Source organism: Ammospiza caudacuta, chromosome 2, assembly GCF_027887145.1.
Source record: "Ammospiza caudacuta isolate bAmmCau1 chromosome 2, bAmmCau1.pri, whole genome shotgun sequence".
Classification (NCBI taxonomy): domain Eukaryota; kingdom Metazoa; phylum Chordata; class Aves; order Passeriformes; family Passerellidae; genus Ammospiza; species Ammospiza caudacuta.
Genome location: NC_080594.1, coordinates 41,438,524 through 41,453,086, shown reverse-complemented (window position 1 = coordinate 41,453,086; position 14,563 = coordinate 41,438,524). Strand labels below are relative to the sequence as shown.

Here is a 14,563-nt window from a genome sequence, read left to right as displayed (position 1 = left end):
AATTTACACTAATGTTTTGCATGTTTTTTACAGACTCAATGAGTTTAAGCAAAAGGAGAATGTTCAATTAAAATATAAACCACTTCATTCATAATCAGTTGTGCTGCCTTATGTAACAGCAGAATATATATGTTATTCTATTTGTTATCTGATATTTTATGAATATCCATAGCTCTAAAGTGATGTTAAAAGCCAAGTTTCTGCTGTTTTTAACCAAGTTTTCAGGTGCCAATCATTTGTAAGACAAAGGCCTTGAATCACTTTCTTTTCATGTCTTTTCATGTTTGTTTCAGCTAAGCTCTAAGTCCTGTAATATAATCTGTTTACATTTGTTCATTATAGAAAACTTGAAGACTATTGATCTGATTAAAAAAAAAAAAATTACCACCAACTTTAAAAGAAACATGGAATGCATTTTATACTAAGAGATGAAACTGAATTACCAGATGGGTCAGAGCCCTGCTCAGCAGTGTAAGAACAGGACCAAAATAAAAATCTGCTTCTGAAAGCCCACATTTTTCACACAATTTGATTTAATGATTGTGGAACACACATCAGATATTAGAGGACTGCAATATTCACTATGGATTCTAAGTCTAAGGATCAAAGTTAGAAATCAAGAAGGCACTAAAACAAAGCAGTATTGAATTACCATATTTATCACTGGTGTTTCCTCTCGTTGGATTGACTGCCATACACCCGCCAAGTCCAATCCACTGGCAACAGGCACAGAACTTTTCTGTGACACACATGCTCAGAGCTGCAGAGCACTCACCTGGGAGGTCTCCAACACAGCAAAGCATATGTCAAAATTCATGGAGTAGGGAAGAGGAGAGCTGATATGATGGCTCAGTAGACAGCATATAGCACTCAGCCAGAAGACCTGCCAGACCTTTAATCCTTCTCCAAACCTCCCAGCAGAGGCTGTAATTTCGTGGGCTACTGAATATTTTAGCCACATGGCTGTGGACAAAGGCAAATTGTGAAGAAAACCCCTCTGGTTGGGAGTACATCTTGGGTCCAATAAAGGCTTTTTATTATACTTTTAATATCCTGCTACTGTACCATTCATTTCTTCCCTCTGGTTTAGAACAAGAATAACAAGCAAATTTCTCACATTCAAGGATGAGAAAAGGCTCAGCATCCTGTCCTCTCAGCAAGGGATGAAAAATCTCTTTTAAACAATGTGGGGCTTGATCCTGTTCACAATGAAAACACTGAAGTTTTGGAAATTCATCAGCGTTTAAGATCATACAGTCCATCTGAGCTAATTCCACAAGGAATGAGTATTTAATTCCTAGAAATGTTGATCTGCATTCTCCAAGGCAGCAAATTTTGTGATTTCACCACAGTGTTTCTTCAGAGGGATTCAGTGGAAAAAGGAAGCTCAGGAAAACACCTCTGAAAAGCTTTAGGTTGGGACCACAACATTCTCAGCATGTGCCATAGCAGCATGTACCCAATAGCTGACCTAAGACCAACAAGAAGCTATGAACCACAATAGAGCCTTTTTAGGCTGTATCTATGCTAACAAGTCCTGCAGAGCAGCAGCAGTGGCTCTGTGGAGCCAAACAGCTGGTGCTGAGGAGCCACACTGTGTGCAGCTCAGGGCTTTGGGACCAGCTGTCCTCCAGTTCAGCCTGGTCCTGCCCTCCCAGACCTTGCCTCTCCAGTGGGAAGTGAAGCCCAGGGAGAGATGATGATCAGAAGATTTGCATCAAATATCATTCATGACCTGAAACATTATGTATGCATAGGTCTACACACTGTCTTGGGCTTACTGGTTGTTTTATAAGGCTTCTCTCATGCTCCTTCATCAATCTGAGTCCCCTCTGCATAGTTAAATCTCATCTCCTCCCTGTGACTCAAACAGCTGCTCTTACTGCTCCCTTGGTGTGTCCCTACCTAGAGGAAGAGGTGTTTTACACCCCAGACCTCACTGAAGAGCAACCTGCAGTGAGACAGGACACTACCCAGGCTCCCTGCCTACACCTGTGTTTGCCTGGCACTTGAGAAGCAGAGGCAGCGGCACAAGGCAGGCACGGTGCCATCAGCAGATGGGGTGTTGTTATGTAGTGAACATCTCTGCTGGTAGCATTCCCAGCCTGAGCATCTGAATGTCTGTCTATCCCAAGGTTTACTTGGCTTTATTAAAGAGGATGCTCCGAACTGCTGCCAATTTTTTATTTTTTTTTAACACGTGTATGCTCCTGTTTCTATCTATCCCATGCAAGACAGGCTGGCTTTTATCTGTTAATGTGCTTTGGCTTTTCCATTTGTTTCTCTGTATAGTTTCTCTCCCTGCTGTGCAGCGAAACCTGACAAACTCAATGTCCAGAAATTGCCCTGCCCAGGACATTGACCACTGTGTTACACACCAAGTTAACTGGTAAGAACTACTGAAGGTGAAGAGGACCTCTCCCAGCATTTGTATTTTGGTAGGTCTATAGTCAAACCAGGCCACCTTCAAGTACTGTGTGTTCAGCCATCCACAGTCCTGCCAGCCTGGATTTAACTTATCTGTCTTCAAAGAGATCATTGCCTCTTGCCACTTGCTGGTATGAAAATGAACCTCAGTCTTTGCTGAACCAGTGCTATGAGAAGATTGACATGCATATACTTTTAAAGTGAGAATTCAAGAACAGATGCCTATATTCACTACATATTAAAAACATTAAGCACCCCTAGAATTTCTAAAAAAGCTTAAAAAAAATAACTGAAGTGCATTTGGTATACTCACATCACAGTATGCTGGGTTGTTTACATGTGTGAAAAAGCAAGATCAAGAACATTAATAAGACCAAGTCAGTTCTGTGGTATTATTACACTAATTTTTCCCTTATTTCTTTTTTATGAATTACCCGATCCTCAAAACCAGCCGTGAGTAATGTCGCCAACAACATTTAAAGCACGTGTTAAACCCACCACCCAAGCGCTATGTTGCATTCTCCTCCCTTTGGATTTTAGCTCTGTTCATGAAAAAAAAAAAAAGTTGAAGAAAAGTGGAAAGTGGGGAAAGCAAAATGACTTTATGTCCCCACACTCTGCCCACAGTCCTTGACTCAGTAAATATTTCCGCTCAAATGCTTCATATGTTCAAGTAAAATCGCCTACTCATAGAAGCCATTTACTTTAATCAAAGCCAGATGTATACAGGACTGATCAAATTAAAAGGAAGTAACTATACTTATAATTGCAGGCTTTACAAGCATGAGGTTTCTCTCTGTGGCTGAGAACCTTGGTGCAGTCTTTGCATGCGATTACAGTAAAGCTTTCTATTGCTGAGATTGCTCATACTGTTACTCATGCAGATAAACATACATTTACTATTGGCAGCCCTGCAAGTGCCACACTATTATTAAGGTTGTGTGACATTTCCCATTTTAAGACCTCATATTCAGCATCTTATAGCTTAACCACACTTTAAATACTTGGTTGAATTTTCTTGGGAAATTTCAGTTCAAAGAGCCAAGCTGTTTCTGAAAGTCATGTTGTTCGTCAGGTTTCAAAATGCTAACTTCCTTTAAAAATAGATTTACTGACCCATACTTATGGATAGGGACTGAAAAGTCTGGCAGAATGTGGCCTGTACTTCAGGGCTGTGGTTTCCACTGTCTCCCAAGAAAATTGTCCTGAGTATGTCTCTTTCTGCTAGGAGTCTCCTGAGCTGTCAGATCCAGTGAGTGCTCATCCCCCTCTGCCAGCCCCTATTTAGGCATGCACTGGATCTGCCCATGGGGTCTCTGGACACACAGTCTCCCCTCTTGTACCACTGACATCACTTGGCCAACACTGTTGCCTGAGAGCAAGCAGAGATTCATGCCCTGGTCACTTTCTGCTGGCTCAGAAACCAGAGTCTGAAAGCAGAGAGGCTTTTATGTACTCTTGGAGTTCCCATCTGAGCTGTCTGTGCAGGCTGAGATCCCCGTTCTGCTCTATTCCATATGCAGAGAGGTCAGGCAGAAAGAGGCACTGTGGGTCAGCTTAGCCCTGTGCCAGCCCTGCCTGGGGGCAACACCTCTGTGGTCAGTCCTGAGCTCTGTGCAGCCCAGGCACAGCCCTGCCCTGCGCCAGGAGCTGGGAGTGTGTCCATCCATACCCTAACAGCAGCAGCATGGACACACTCCCAGTGCATACAGAGCACTTCCCCAAACAGGGCCATGGGATATCCCTATTCCCAACCACAGGATGAAGTGAAAGGCAATTGAGGCAGCTTTTTAATAATGGTGAACAGGGTAGTAGGCATTCCTACTGAAAGGAAGATCTCAGGAACAGAGACAGAATAGAGAATCTTAGATTCTCCATAACAGGAATACTGTTATGGAGGTTTGCGTCGTAGATGCTCAAATTATGCAAATTATATGCAAATTAGACATGGCCTCTTTGACTTCTGGTATGTAGCCAGCAACTCTTTCATGTTATAATGTTGGGTAACCTTTGCTTGACTGTTTTTTTCTTAAGTTAGCTATAGATCTCAGCTTTCTTTCTCTCTCTCCTAATTCTCTTGTAAAGCCCAGTGGGTTGTCCATAACTACAAGGATGCTAACAGTATATGAAATCTGCTTTGTAAAATTTGAACTAGAGGGTTTATTTATTTAAAAAAAATCTTAAAATACTCTCTGTTTAGGAAAAGGAACATTATTTTCCAAAAACTGACAAAGAAAGATAATATCATAGAAAATATTAGTCAAGAGATCCTGCAGCTACTGAATGCCCTGTGATTGGGAAAAGGACCTTTGCATGGTATATTTTTGCATTCTTACCCTCACCACAAAAGAAAAAAGCTGCCATTTTCATTCTTAAGAAAATTCTTTAAAAAATAAAGTCTTCTATTTTTTTTTTCTTTTTTAAATGGAAGTCAGCTGCTAACATCCATGTCAGCAAGTGCAATGGTTGACGGTTCTTAAAAGCACATTGCAATTTGTGGCTCTGCTACTAGGACTTGCAATGCTGATGTGCTCTTGTGCTATTAGAATTTAATTATGTGGATTTTCAGCATATGGAGGACACTAACAGCAGAACTGCTTTGCCTAGTGGAAGCAAAAATGCCCATGTCCTCTCCTTAAGGGCTGGGCTGTAGAACCACCGACATCCAGTCAGGGCCCATTGCACTGGAATTATGGCTTTATAACAATCCTTTATTTACACACACTGCTGAGACAGTAAAAACAGCAAACAGATTTTTTGACGGCAGGCAGCCAAAACATCCCTGCAGGGCACATGCCCCTCGCCGAGGCAGGAACACAGGCAAGTTAAATCAGTTCTGTGCCTGCTTTCTAGCAGCGAATTTTGTTGATGTGAAAATGGTATTTGCCATTCCAGTAATAAGATGAGTCCAAACTTCAGGGCCGCTTGTTTCTCCCTTACCCCGTGTCTCCCCTCAGTTTGAGTTGGCATGCACACGGTGCTGGGAAAAAAAGAATTACTGTAAGGAGTTCTGTTAGAAAGGTTTCAATTTACTCATCATTAAACTGCTGAGCAATACGGTAAATAGACTCAAATAAAATCAATAGAAGGAACTGTTCTCATGCTTCCTAGGATGTGAGACGAATGGTTAACCTCATTTCTTAAGCAGGGACTCTGAATCAAAGCCAACATACAGACATTCCTGTAAATACTACAGCCATATTTCATAGGAATTTCAAAAATCATGCTTAGCAATTCTTCCAGTGGCTGCAGCATCCTTCTGTCTCAGAATTATTTTCTTTTGCCCTTTTTATGCAGCCCTCCTTTTCTCTCCTTCCCTTGGTAAATAAAGACCCTAAAGGACAAACACACACACAGCAACTTTTCTCCTCATGTCCCACAACACATCTTGAATTGCCAGGGCTGTGCTTCATTCCTTCTAACTGTCCTCCCATTTCTTTCCATCAACAGCACAGCTGACAGCATCCCTGACGCATCATGGGAGAAGAGGTGGCTGAATCAAAACCAAAGACCCAGAGGGGAAGCTAGCTGAGACAGCCCAGCATGGACAAATCCACATTTTCAGGACTTACTTTATAGGAGTGGGGCTATTCAACTGAGAAAATTATCACGGTTTTGCCCAGATCTCACCACATGTAGGTCTTGAACTGATCTGAAGTTTAGGCCTAAAAACTCTGTGTGGTGGAGGGGAGTCAGAAAGGAAATATGCAAGTCAGGCTTAAACTAATGAAAACCAGAAATAATAACTATGGGTGCAAGGGAATTGCATGGACACATTAAAGCAGAAAGCCCTGGGACAGTGGTTAAATGCTCCATAAAATAAGAGTTTACGCGGGAACTTCCCTACAGAGCCATGACCAAAACTCACTGAAAGTAAGTGGATGGAAAGCTCTGAACTTTCAGAAAACTCTCTGTTGAGCAACCTCCTTTTCAGAGGAAGTTTTATTCTGCCAGAAAAGGTGTGCAATGCTGTGTGCTACTACAGTATGGGGAATTGGAAGGGAAACTCCTACACTGCAGAAAGAGAACTGCCTGAGAGGCAATGTTATACATGTGGGCCATTTGCTTTTCTCCTGCTAACACGCTGACTGTTCTGGTAACTGGTGCACTGCAGTAAGTCACTGGTATCAAATGACACAAACCACCACATAACTACTGGATAGGAATCTCCACCACAAGCACAGTCTAAATCAATGCCCTATAAAATTTGGATAATATTACTTAGACCTTAGAGCACTCAGGCCTCCGAGAAAACTGTAAAATACAGTTCAGGGGGTTTATAATGGGCCCAACTTGCTATTTTCCATGCAGACATGTAATGAAATAACTCACTTCCAAAAGGACGAAGGTGTTTGAGGGCAGCTCAGTAATTATTTGTGACAGCTTTGGAAACAGAGTAAGGCAACACTGCTGTTACATCTGTGATGGACATTTCAAATCACCATCTTTGTGTACAGCCCTCAATGCTGTAAGGATGCTGTAAATGGATTCTGAAAAATCCAGCTGAACATTACAGTAATTGTAATTCTATTGGTTTCTATAGAAATAGGATTATACTAACAGCCAATAAATCAATTTCCTCCTGGAACACTAATGCAGTAAGAAGGGGCACCATTTCACTGTTATTTATAGAGCAAACAGCTTTTACCCAATTTGCAATACCTATCAGAGTTTTATAGAGTTCATGAGATTTTTCAAGCATGTTGCTGCATAAAGCCATCTCTGGCAATAAATTACAGAGGAAAACCGGGAGGGGGAAGCCCATAAAGTAATGAAAGCATTTACCACCAGATGGCACGGCAGTACAGGTGCCGCCGTTCTGGCAGGGGTGTCTCTCACAGGCATCGGGATACAGGACGCAGCCCAGCTTCAATTCCGTCAGGCCGACCACTTCTGCGAAGCTGCTGCGCTTGTTCTGGAGGGGCAGCTCGTTGTTGTTTAGGACCACCGAGTCCAGGCAGCCCTGGAAGCCGCTCAGGACCTGCGTTGTCCTCTTGTCAGTCAGGCTGCGGACGTTATCCACCTGGACCTGGGCGCCGAAGTAGACGGAGCTATCCGTGCTGAGCGTCTGGAAGTAGAGGGGGGCCTTGCGGCGCTCCACGTAGCTGTCGTCCAGGGTTAGGCTGGTGAAATTGCGGTTCAGCTCCAGGAAGACAGAATGCCAGCTTCCATCGTTAACGGCCCTTCCAGAAATTCCCAGGATTCCTGGACCACTCCCGCAATCCAACTGGAACCAGAGTTTGCCATCGACGATCTGCAGGAGGAAAACAGAAATCAAACCGCTTCAGGCGCTCAGCTGTCTCATAATACGCTCTCACAGAGAAAATGGAAGCACAGAGAACTTCTAGACTGTCTCTGCACGCTGTTAAAGCTGCTCTCCTACATGACACTAAAAGAACAAAAAGCTGTGCCTTTATCATGAGCAAAAAAATATAAGGTGGAAAATATCAGCTTACTTTGAATTTGCCTGAAGTCAATTACTGCAGGAAAACTAAAAATACAGAAAATCATATGGGTGCAGAACACAGGTGAAAACTGGGATAATTTATGTTTTGTACTGAACAGGATATGGACTCGAGGACCCTTGTTCTGCTCTTGGCTCTGCTGTTGAGCAGCTGTGTCTCTCTCAGCAAGTCTGAGAGCTGTGATTCTGCTTCCACTGGCTGATGTTATCAAAAGGACGGTCAGGGCACAGGATCACCTCTTAGTGTTTGAGAGGCTTGTGGCAAAGCCAAGGGCCACACTTTCAGCTGGTGATGTTAGGTATTCTGCTCATGCAGACAATCCTGTGCTTCTGTAACTTCAAGGAGCATCTCAACAAGGTGTGGATTTTCCCTTAAGCATCATAAGTTCACTATCACTAATTACAACAGTAAGATACTAGTTGACCAAAAGTTAGTTATTTCCCAAAGATGCAACACAACCTGCTCTGTGCATACCTCACAGATGGCATAAGATGCATCTTGATTTTCTTTCTTTCCTAATATTTATGCAGGACTCATGGATTTAGAGAGTTTGCAGGGGATTTCTCACTCTCCCTCCTGTCCCTCACTCATCCCAAGTCCTCGTAAAGAGTAAATCTGTGCTATCCTGCTGGGGCAGGCAAAGTGCAGAATGAGGGAATGGATGTGAAGTTCTGCTTTCCTGATTAGCAGTTTACCCCAAGATTCTAGGCTTCTCTAACAGATGGCATATAAATTTAAAATGGCTGACAAGGTTGGAAATAATGTCTTATGGCACATTAATTGGATTCAAGTTCTCTGAAAGCCCTTCCAAGTATTTTACCCTTATGTCATGCTCTAGGAAGTATTTATTTCTGCAAACCCCATTTCAAGACAGTTCTGTCCCATTATTTATCCCCCTGAAAAGTTCAGGTGCTGTGTCATTTTTCATCCTTCCAGGCAGCTCACATGGTCCTCTCACTGGTGTATCTGTTACAGAGACTGACTGCTCCCCCCAGTGAGAGCAGAGTTTCCACAGATGTCAATGCAAGGACCCCATAGAGCTTTGGTGGCCTGCTGAACTGGAATGGAAAATGCAGATGTGAGGATGCTGCAGTGTCCATCTGCCTTTGGCCATTTCTAGCATGAACAGTCATGTTAGTGAAGACATCCCTTGGCATGTGACTGTGTGCTCAAACTCTTCTCAGACAGTTTCCCTGATGTGGCTTGAAGGTAAACTGGGAAGTTTTAATGTACAGGAGCAGACCGTGTTGTCTGCCATTATCAGCATTTTATGTTCTCAGAGGTTGAGAAAACTACCAGGAGAAAAGCTAAAGGCAAAATCTTGACATCTGTAGATCTCTGGATTTCCTTCTCATTTGCAAATCCTTTGTTTCTTGACTGGCTGACTCTGAACTGGAGCTCAAGCCAAAACACACTGGGCAATCGGGATAAAACCACACCAATCCTCTGCTCGGTGACTGCTTGGCAGCATGGACACAGAGGTGCCAAGCATGGGGCAAGCTCCTCACAGATGCCAGCTGCCCACCTATTCTGCATGGTATGAGGGGGCGTAGAGGAATGAATACACGTAGCAGGAGCCAAGGGACGGAACTAGAATTAGCCCCTGCTAAAAAAACGGCTGTTTTGCAGTCCCTGATCTGTAGGATGTAATGAAACTGAGAAGAAATCAAATCTATGACTGTAATACATGCTCAAGGGATGGATGTTGCTTGATACTCCTACAGCTCAATCAAATAAGGCTAATGGATGTATAGAATAATGAGTCTGGATCATTCTTCATTAAGAAACATTTTCTTAAAGGACTCAAAACTCAGATGTAAACAGTTTCTGTAGATTGAAATTGGGTCTGTTAAAGCATATTCTCAGGAGGAATCTTGGTAAACAAGATGTCCTGATAAACAGAATTTTTTCTCTCCTGAGATGGAGTATTAGTTTCTTTCCTCCCTGTGCAACAAAACAGTCCATAAACATTGAAGGTGCTGCTCAAAAAGTGTGGTCTGTCTCACCAGGAATACAAATCAAACAGAAAAATGCATGCCAATATATTACACTTTGAAAAACAGCCATCACTGGATAAGCAGATAAACTTGCTGCTTACTTAAACGGCTCTTTCCTATGGAAACTCTTCTACTGATTACGTATAATATACATATACCTCCCCTATGACTACTTATGCCCTGAAGGACCTACTGCCTGCATGTCTATTACTCTTACTCACAGAACATGTTTTTCCAATTATCTTTATAAATACAACACCACATTTAAGCACCTGGGATAAATATTACACCATTTGTATACAGGAAACTATGATCTAAAAGATTTGCCATTAAAATATGTTTTATACATCTTTCTCATCCACTTTTATTTGTCTTTACCCAGCAGATGATCTGACATGCACAGTAAATATATATTGTCTGAAGGGTTAAGTTTCCTTCCTGTTATTGAAGAAACACGAGTAACCTCTAACTAGAGTGAAAGATGGAAAGGATGGTCTGATGCTTACAGTACTAGCCTAAGACATGACAGATCTGCATGGGAACCCACACTCTGCAACATTCTTCCTCTGAGATCTCAGGCAAGCCATTAGTTTCAGGTCTCCATCAGTAAAAGAGGGGTAACGTCATTTCCCTACCTCACACCACTGCTTTACAGATACATACATTAAAGACTCTGTGACATGCCCAGATACCCCTAGCAATGGGACCATAAAAGCACCTCCATTAATCAGATGGTCATGGGCCTTGCTGTAGAGGAGCTAGGAGGAAGTATTTGTCCCCTGATGGACCTCGAGGAGGAGTAGGGAGAGCAGGAAGAGCTGGCAAGGAGCAGCTGCTGCAAGGGGCTCCACTCCTGAGTACTCAGCAGCTGGACTGGCCAAGTAGGGAAGAGAAGGTTTTTCCACCTAACAGGTAAAATTGCTCTCCCCACTCCTAAGCACAGAGAATTCAACCATCACTCAGCAATTAAGCCCTGGTGTTCCTGTGATTCCTTGTAGCCACTGAGATGTCAGGGTCACTGCTCAGTCCTCAGAGGGGGTTCTTTGATTATAGCCTGGACCAAGAAAAGCTGAACTTCAAGCTAACTGAGGGACATTCAAGGAACAAATATGGGCATCCAATGAAAACCAAGGCTCTTGTCCAGGCTCAGCAATTATCCAGACAATAACCTCAGTGGCATGGTTGGTCTAGTTGAGAGCTGATAGCGTCAGACTGTCAGTCCAGCACTGAATGTGTGCTATTGCTTTTTTCATCCATCTCTGTAGTGCAACACTGCAGAAAGCCTGAGTTACTCTATATCACAGCAGAGACATGCAAACTTTGCAACCCCTCACCAGTGCAGCCCATGGCACCAGCAGAGACTCTCTGCACCATAAAAGCAGAGAGATACTGCTTCATCCTAGCTGGGCAGAAAATTCCCAAAAAGCTTCCACTTCCCAGAGCTTTCTAGACTCAGGGTTTAGTTAATCTCAGTTATAACAATTATGACAGGGAGGTTAGTGTACACTTAAGCATATATGCCACAAGATCTCACCTGTAGAGAAGTTAAAAGAACAGTGAAGACTCCAAAAGCCGATGCAATCTGTTACATTTCAATAATTTCATTCAACGGGCAGAATGGAGCCAAACACATACTGTAAATTATATTAGAATATTAGTCTGGCTAAGATGTTTGGCTAACATCCATATTTGTGTATGTATCAACATAGGTAATAAAATGATCAAATGGTTCTTCTGAGACCACCTCCAGCTCACACAGTCCATCTGCAGTCAAACACCATGGATACATACAGCGTGCTGCCTCCTAATCTATCTGGGGAAATATTTCGTTAGCCGAATTGCATTTCAGGTTCGTTTGTGTAAAACGGTGTATTTAATTAAAACATTACACGTTTCAACTCCAGCTACAACTGGGATCATATCCAAACTTCAGCCCTATCCAGCACAGGCCATGCAGCAGTAATGCATTAAAATGTGTAATACACACTTAGCTAAGCCACACAAAGTTTCACATTAACTGCCTGGACCAAAGAACATATGCTTGCCCTTCACTGTTTAGCCGCTATATTTATGGCATGATGGGAAAGTCTTTCTTTACCTATTTGTAATCCTTTAAATTTCACAAAACAAGATGAATCTCCATTATATTCCTTGGGGGGAAAAAAAAAGGAACTCTCTTCTGCTATGGCCTAGTAATGCTTTAGATGGTTAAATCTTACTTTTCTGAGTTAGCTGCTACATAGGTAAAAAGGAAAGAGTGGTACAGGTTTTGGGACATGCAATCTTTCCAAAGGAAAGGGAAAAAAAAAGCCAACATTGACCTGCATCTCAATTTGCTTCAATTGCCTTATAAGTAAGAGAATAGAAAAAACAAAACAAAACAAAACAAAACAAAAAAGGCCAGCCTCTCAAATTCGATGGATGAGTTGCTTTATTTGAAACAGCTGAATAAATAACACCCTTATTTTATTATATCAACAGAGTGTAGCTAGTAAGCTTTCAGCAAAGTAGTAGACAAGCAGTTTGCTCTATGGAATTGATTATTCATCCAGGAAGGACACTGTCTTAAGATTATGAAATATTTCCATCCCTGGAGTTATCACAAATGCATGAGCTTCCAAAATTAAGCTGGTCATTTAAACACCAAAGGCATATTGCAGCATTAATTTTTAAACAGACTGCAATGGCAGAAACTTGCTTCAAAACAATCAATGCCACTCTGTGCCCCAAGAGCACAGGTGTTTCTGCCTGTCCTCCCATGGGCTCATACCTTGTGGGTCTAAATTTCTTCCAACTCTGCCTTTATTTGAAGCTCAGAGATGGTACTGGGCCCTCTGGTGCTAATCCAGCAGATACTTAAGTAGATGCTTAAAATTAAGGTATGTGAATAGTTCCAATTGGTTTCAAATATAGGAAGTTAAGCAAGTGATTAAGTGCTTTGCTGGAGTGATGCCAGAGTGCTCAAAAGAACACAGGATTTCAACCTTTATCCTCTATTTGGAAAGCATCTCCTCATGTTTAATTTAATTGAAAGCAATGCTCAAATGGTAACAACTTCACATTTATGGACCTCTAATTAATCTGCTTAATGGCCTCATTTCTGAGTGCCTCCCTACCTCCCAACATATGTACCTGGTTAAAAAAGCCTTACCTCTGGTTTACAAATGAAAAAATGTGTGTTTAGGAGGTCTAAGCATAACTTCCTTGAAAACACCTGAGTCAGGGGTCCCCAAAGTGCAGTCCATGAGCCATTTGCCATCCCTGAAGAGACCTGACAGGGCCGAATCCCTTGAGCATGATGCCATTTGTCTGTCACAGAGCACGTTTTTTGAGAACTTAGCCTGATATTCCTCGGTTGAAAGACACTCAAAACTAAACTCTGACAATTCCTGATCTTTTAAGTGACACCATTTCTTAAAACTACCTATGCTGAATGTAATGATTTTGTTTCCTTTAAACTCCATGCATGCAGAAGCCTAGTGCCAGACCTGGGAAAAAGACACTGCAAAAGTGAATCCTGCCCCACTGAAAAGCAGAGCATGAGGCTTTGAGAAGGTAATTCCCTATGTCCTCCCCTGATCAATGCACAGGACAAAGCAGAGGCTTTGCATCCATACACAACCATGGACCTCACTCATCAGATATGTGAGGAAGCAGCTGTATGTGAAGCTCTCTACTTTCTCTGTCTTTGTTTCTTAGACTTAGAGAGCAAACCAACTTGACATGGAGGCTGCTGACTGAGATTGGAGTACAATAGCCACAGCTCTTGTCACTGCTCCATAAAGTATTATTTTTAACTCAGCACCTTTCAAAGAAAAATAATTAGGTGATTGTGTGAAGTGGGGACTGAAAACATGATTCCTACCTCACGACTACATACTCAATTCAGGTGACTGTAAAGGGCGGTTCTCTTACTGGTTTGGATTTTTTTTTTTCCCGTTTTTTTTTTGGTTTTTTTTTGTTTTTTTTTTTTTTTTTTTTTTTTTTTCTGATGTGGGTTTTTTTTGTGTGTGAGGTTTTGTTTTAGTTTAATAGTAGTAGCATCAACTTTTCTATTTTGGTGGCAAAATTTCCCTGCTTCAGCTGGATATTTTCACTCAGTGGTCTATGACGTGGATATGCTGTGCTCCTTAATGATGAGAGCTTTATACACAAAACTCTAGCAAAATGAATTCTCCTATTACCATTCTAACTCCAATTCAGGCCATCTCTGTATCATCTCCTATTGTTTTCAAGTGGCACCTTCCACCAGGGCCATTTCTTTTTTCCCAGGTATTTTTTGAAATTACCAAATTGCAAACATTACCTACTGACAGATTCTAAGAGCAAGCATGATGAGGACTTCAAAGAAGGTCTTCCAACCTGCAGTTTTGCTTGTTTTGTTTTTTTAAACAAAACCACATGCTTGAAAGTTCAAACTGCATTTCTACGTGTCTCAAAGTAGAAGCTGTCTTGTGCAAATCTGAACAATGCTGACAGTTCCTGGTGAATGACAGACAGTACTCTTGCTCATGAAATACTTCTGTCAAACAACTATAAAATTATTTGCTACCCATTAATAACTCATCTAGCCGCTTTAACATTACCTAAGCATTCAGCCAAAAGTACCCTAAAGATTGCAAATACAGACACAAAAGGCTCTGTGCCATTTCTTCCACTGCTGAATTATAGAAT

General features: G+C 42.0%; 1 protein-coding gene across 1 annotated transcript in view; it reads right to left on the bottom strand.

Moving 5' to 3' along the window:
* The window catches only part of FAT3 (FAT atypical cadherin 3), a 393,636-nt gene that overhangs the window by 14,115 nt on the left and 364,958 nt on the right, over window positions 1-14,563 (bottom strand). The window contains exon 23 of the mRNA XM_058825430.1: window positions 7,213-7,681. Coding sequence (XP_058681413.1) covers window positions 7,213-7,681 — 469 coding nt within the window. The remainder of the gene's footprint in view (window positions 1-7,212; window positions 7,682-14,563) is intronic.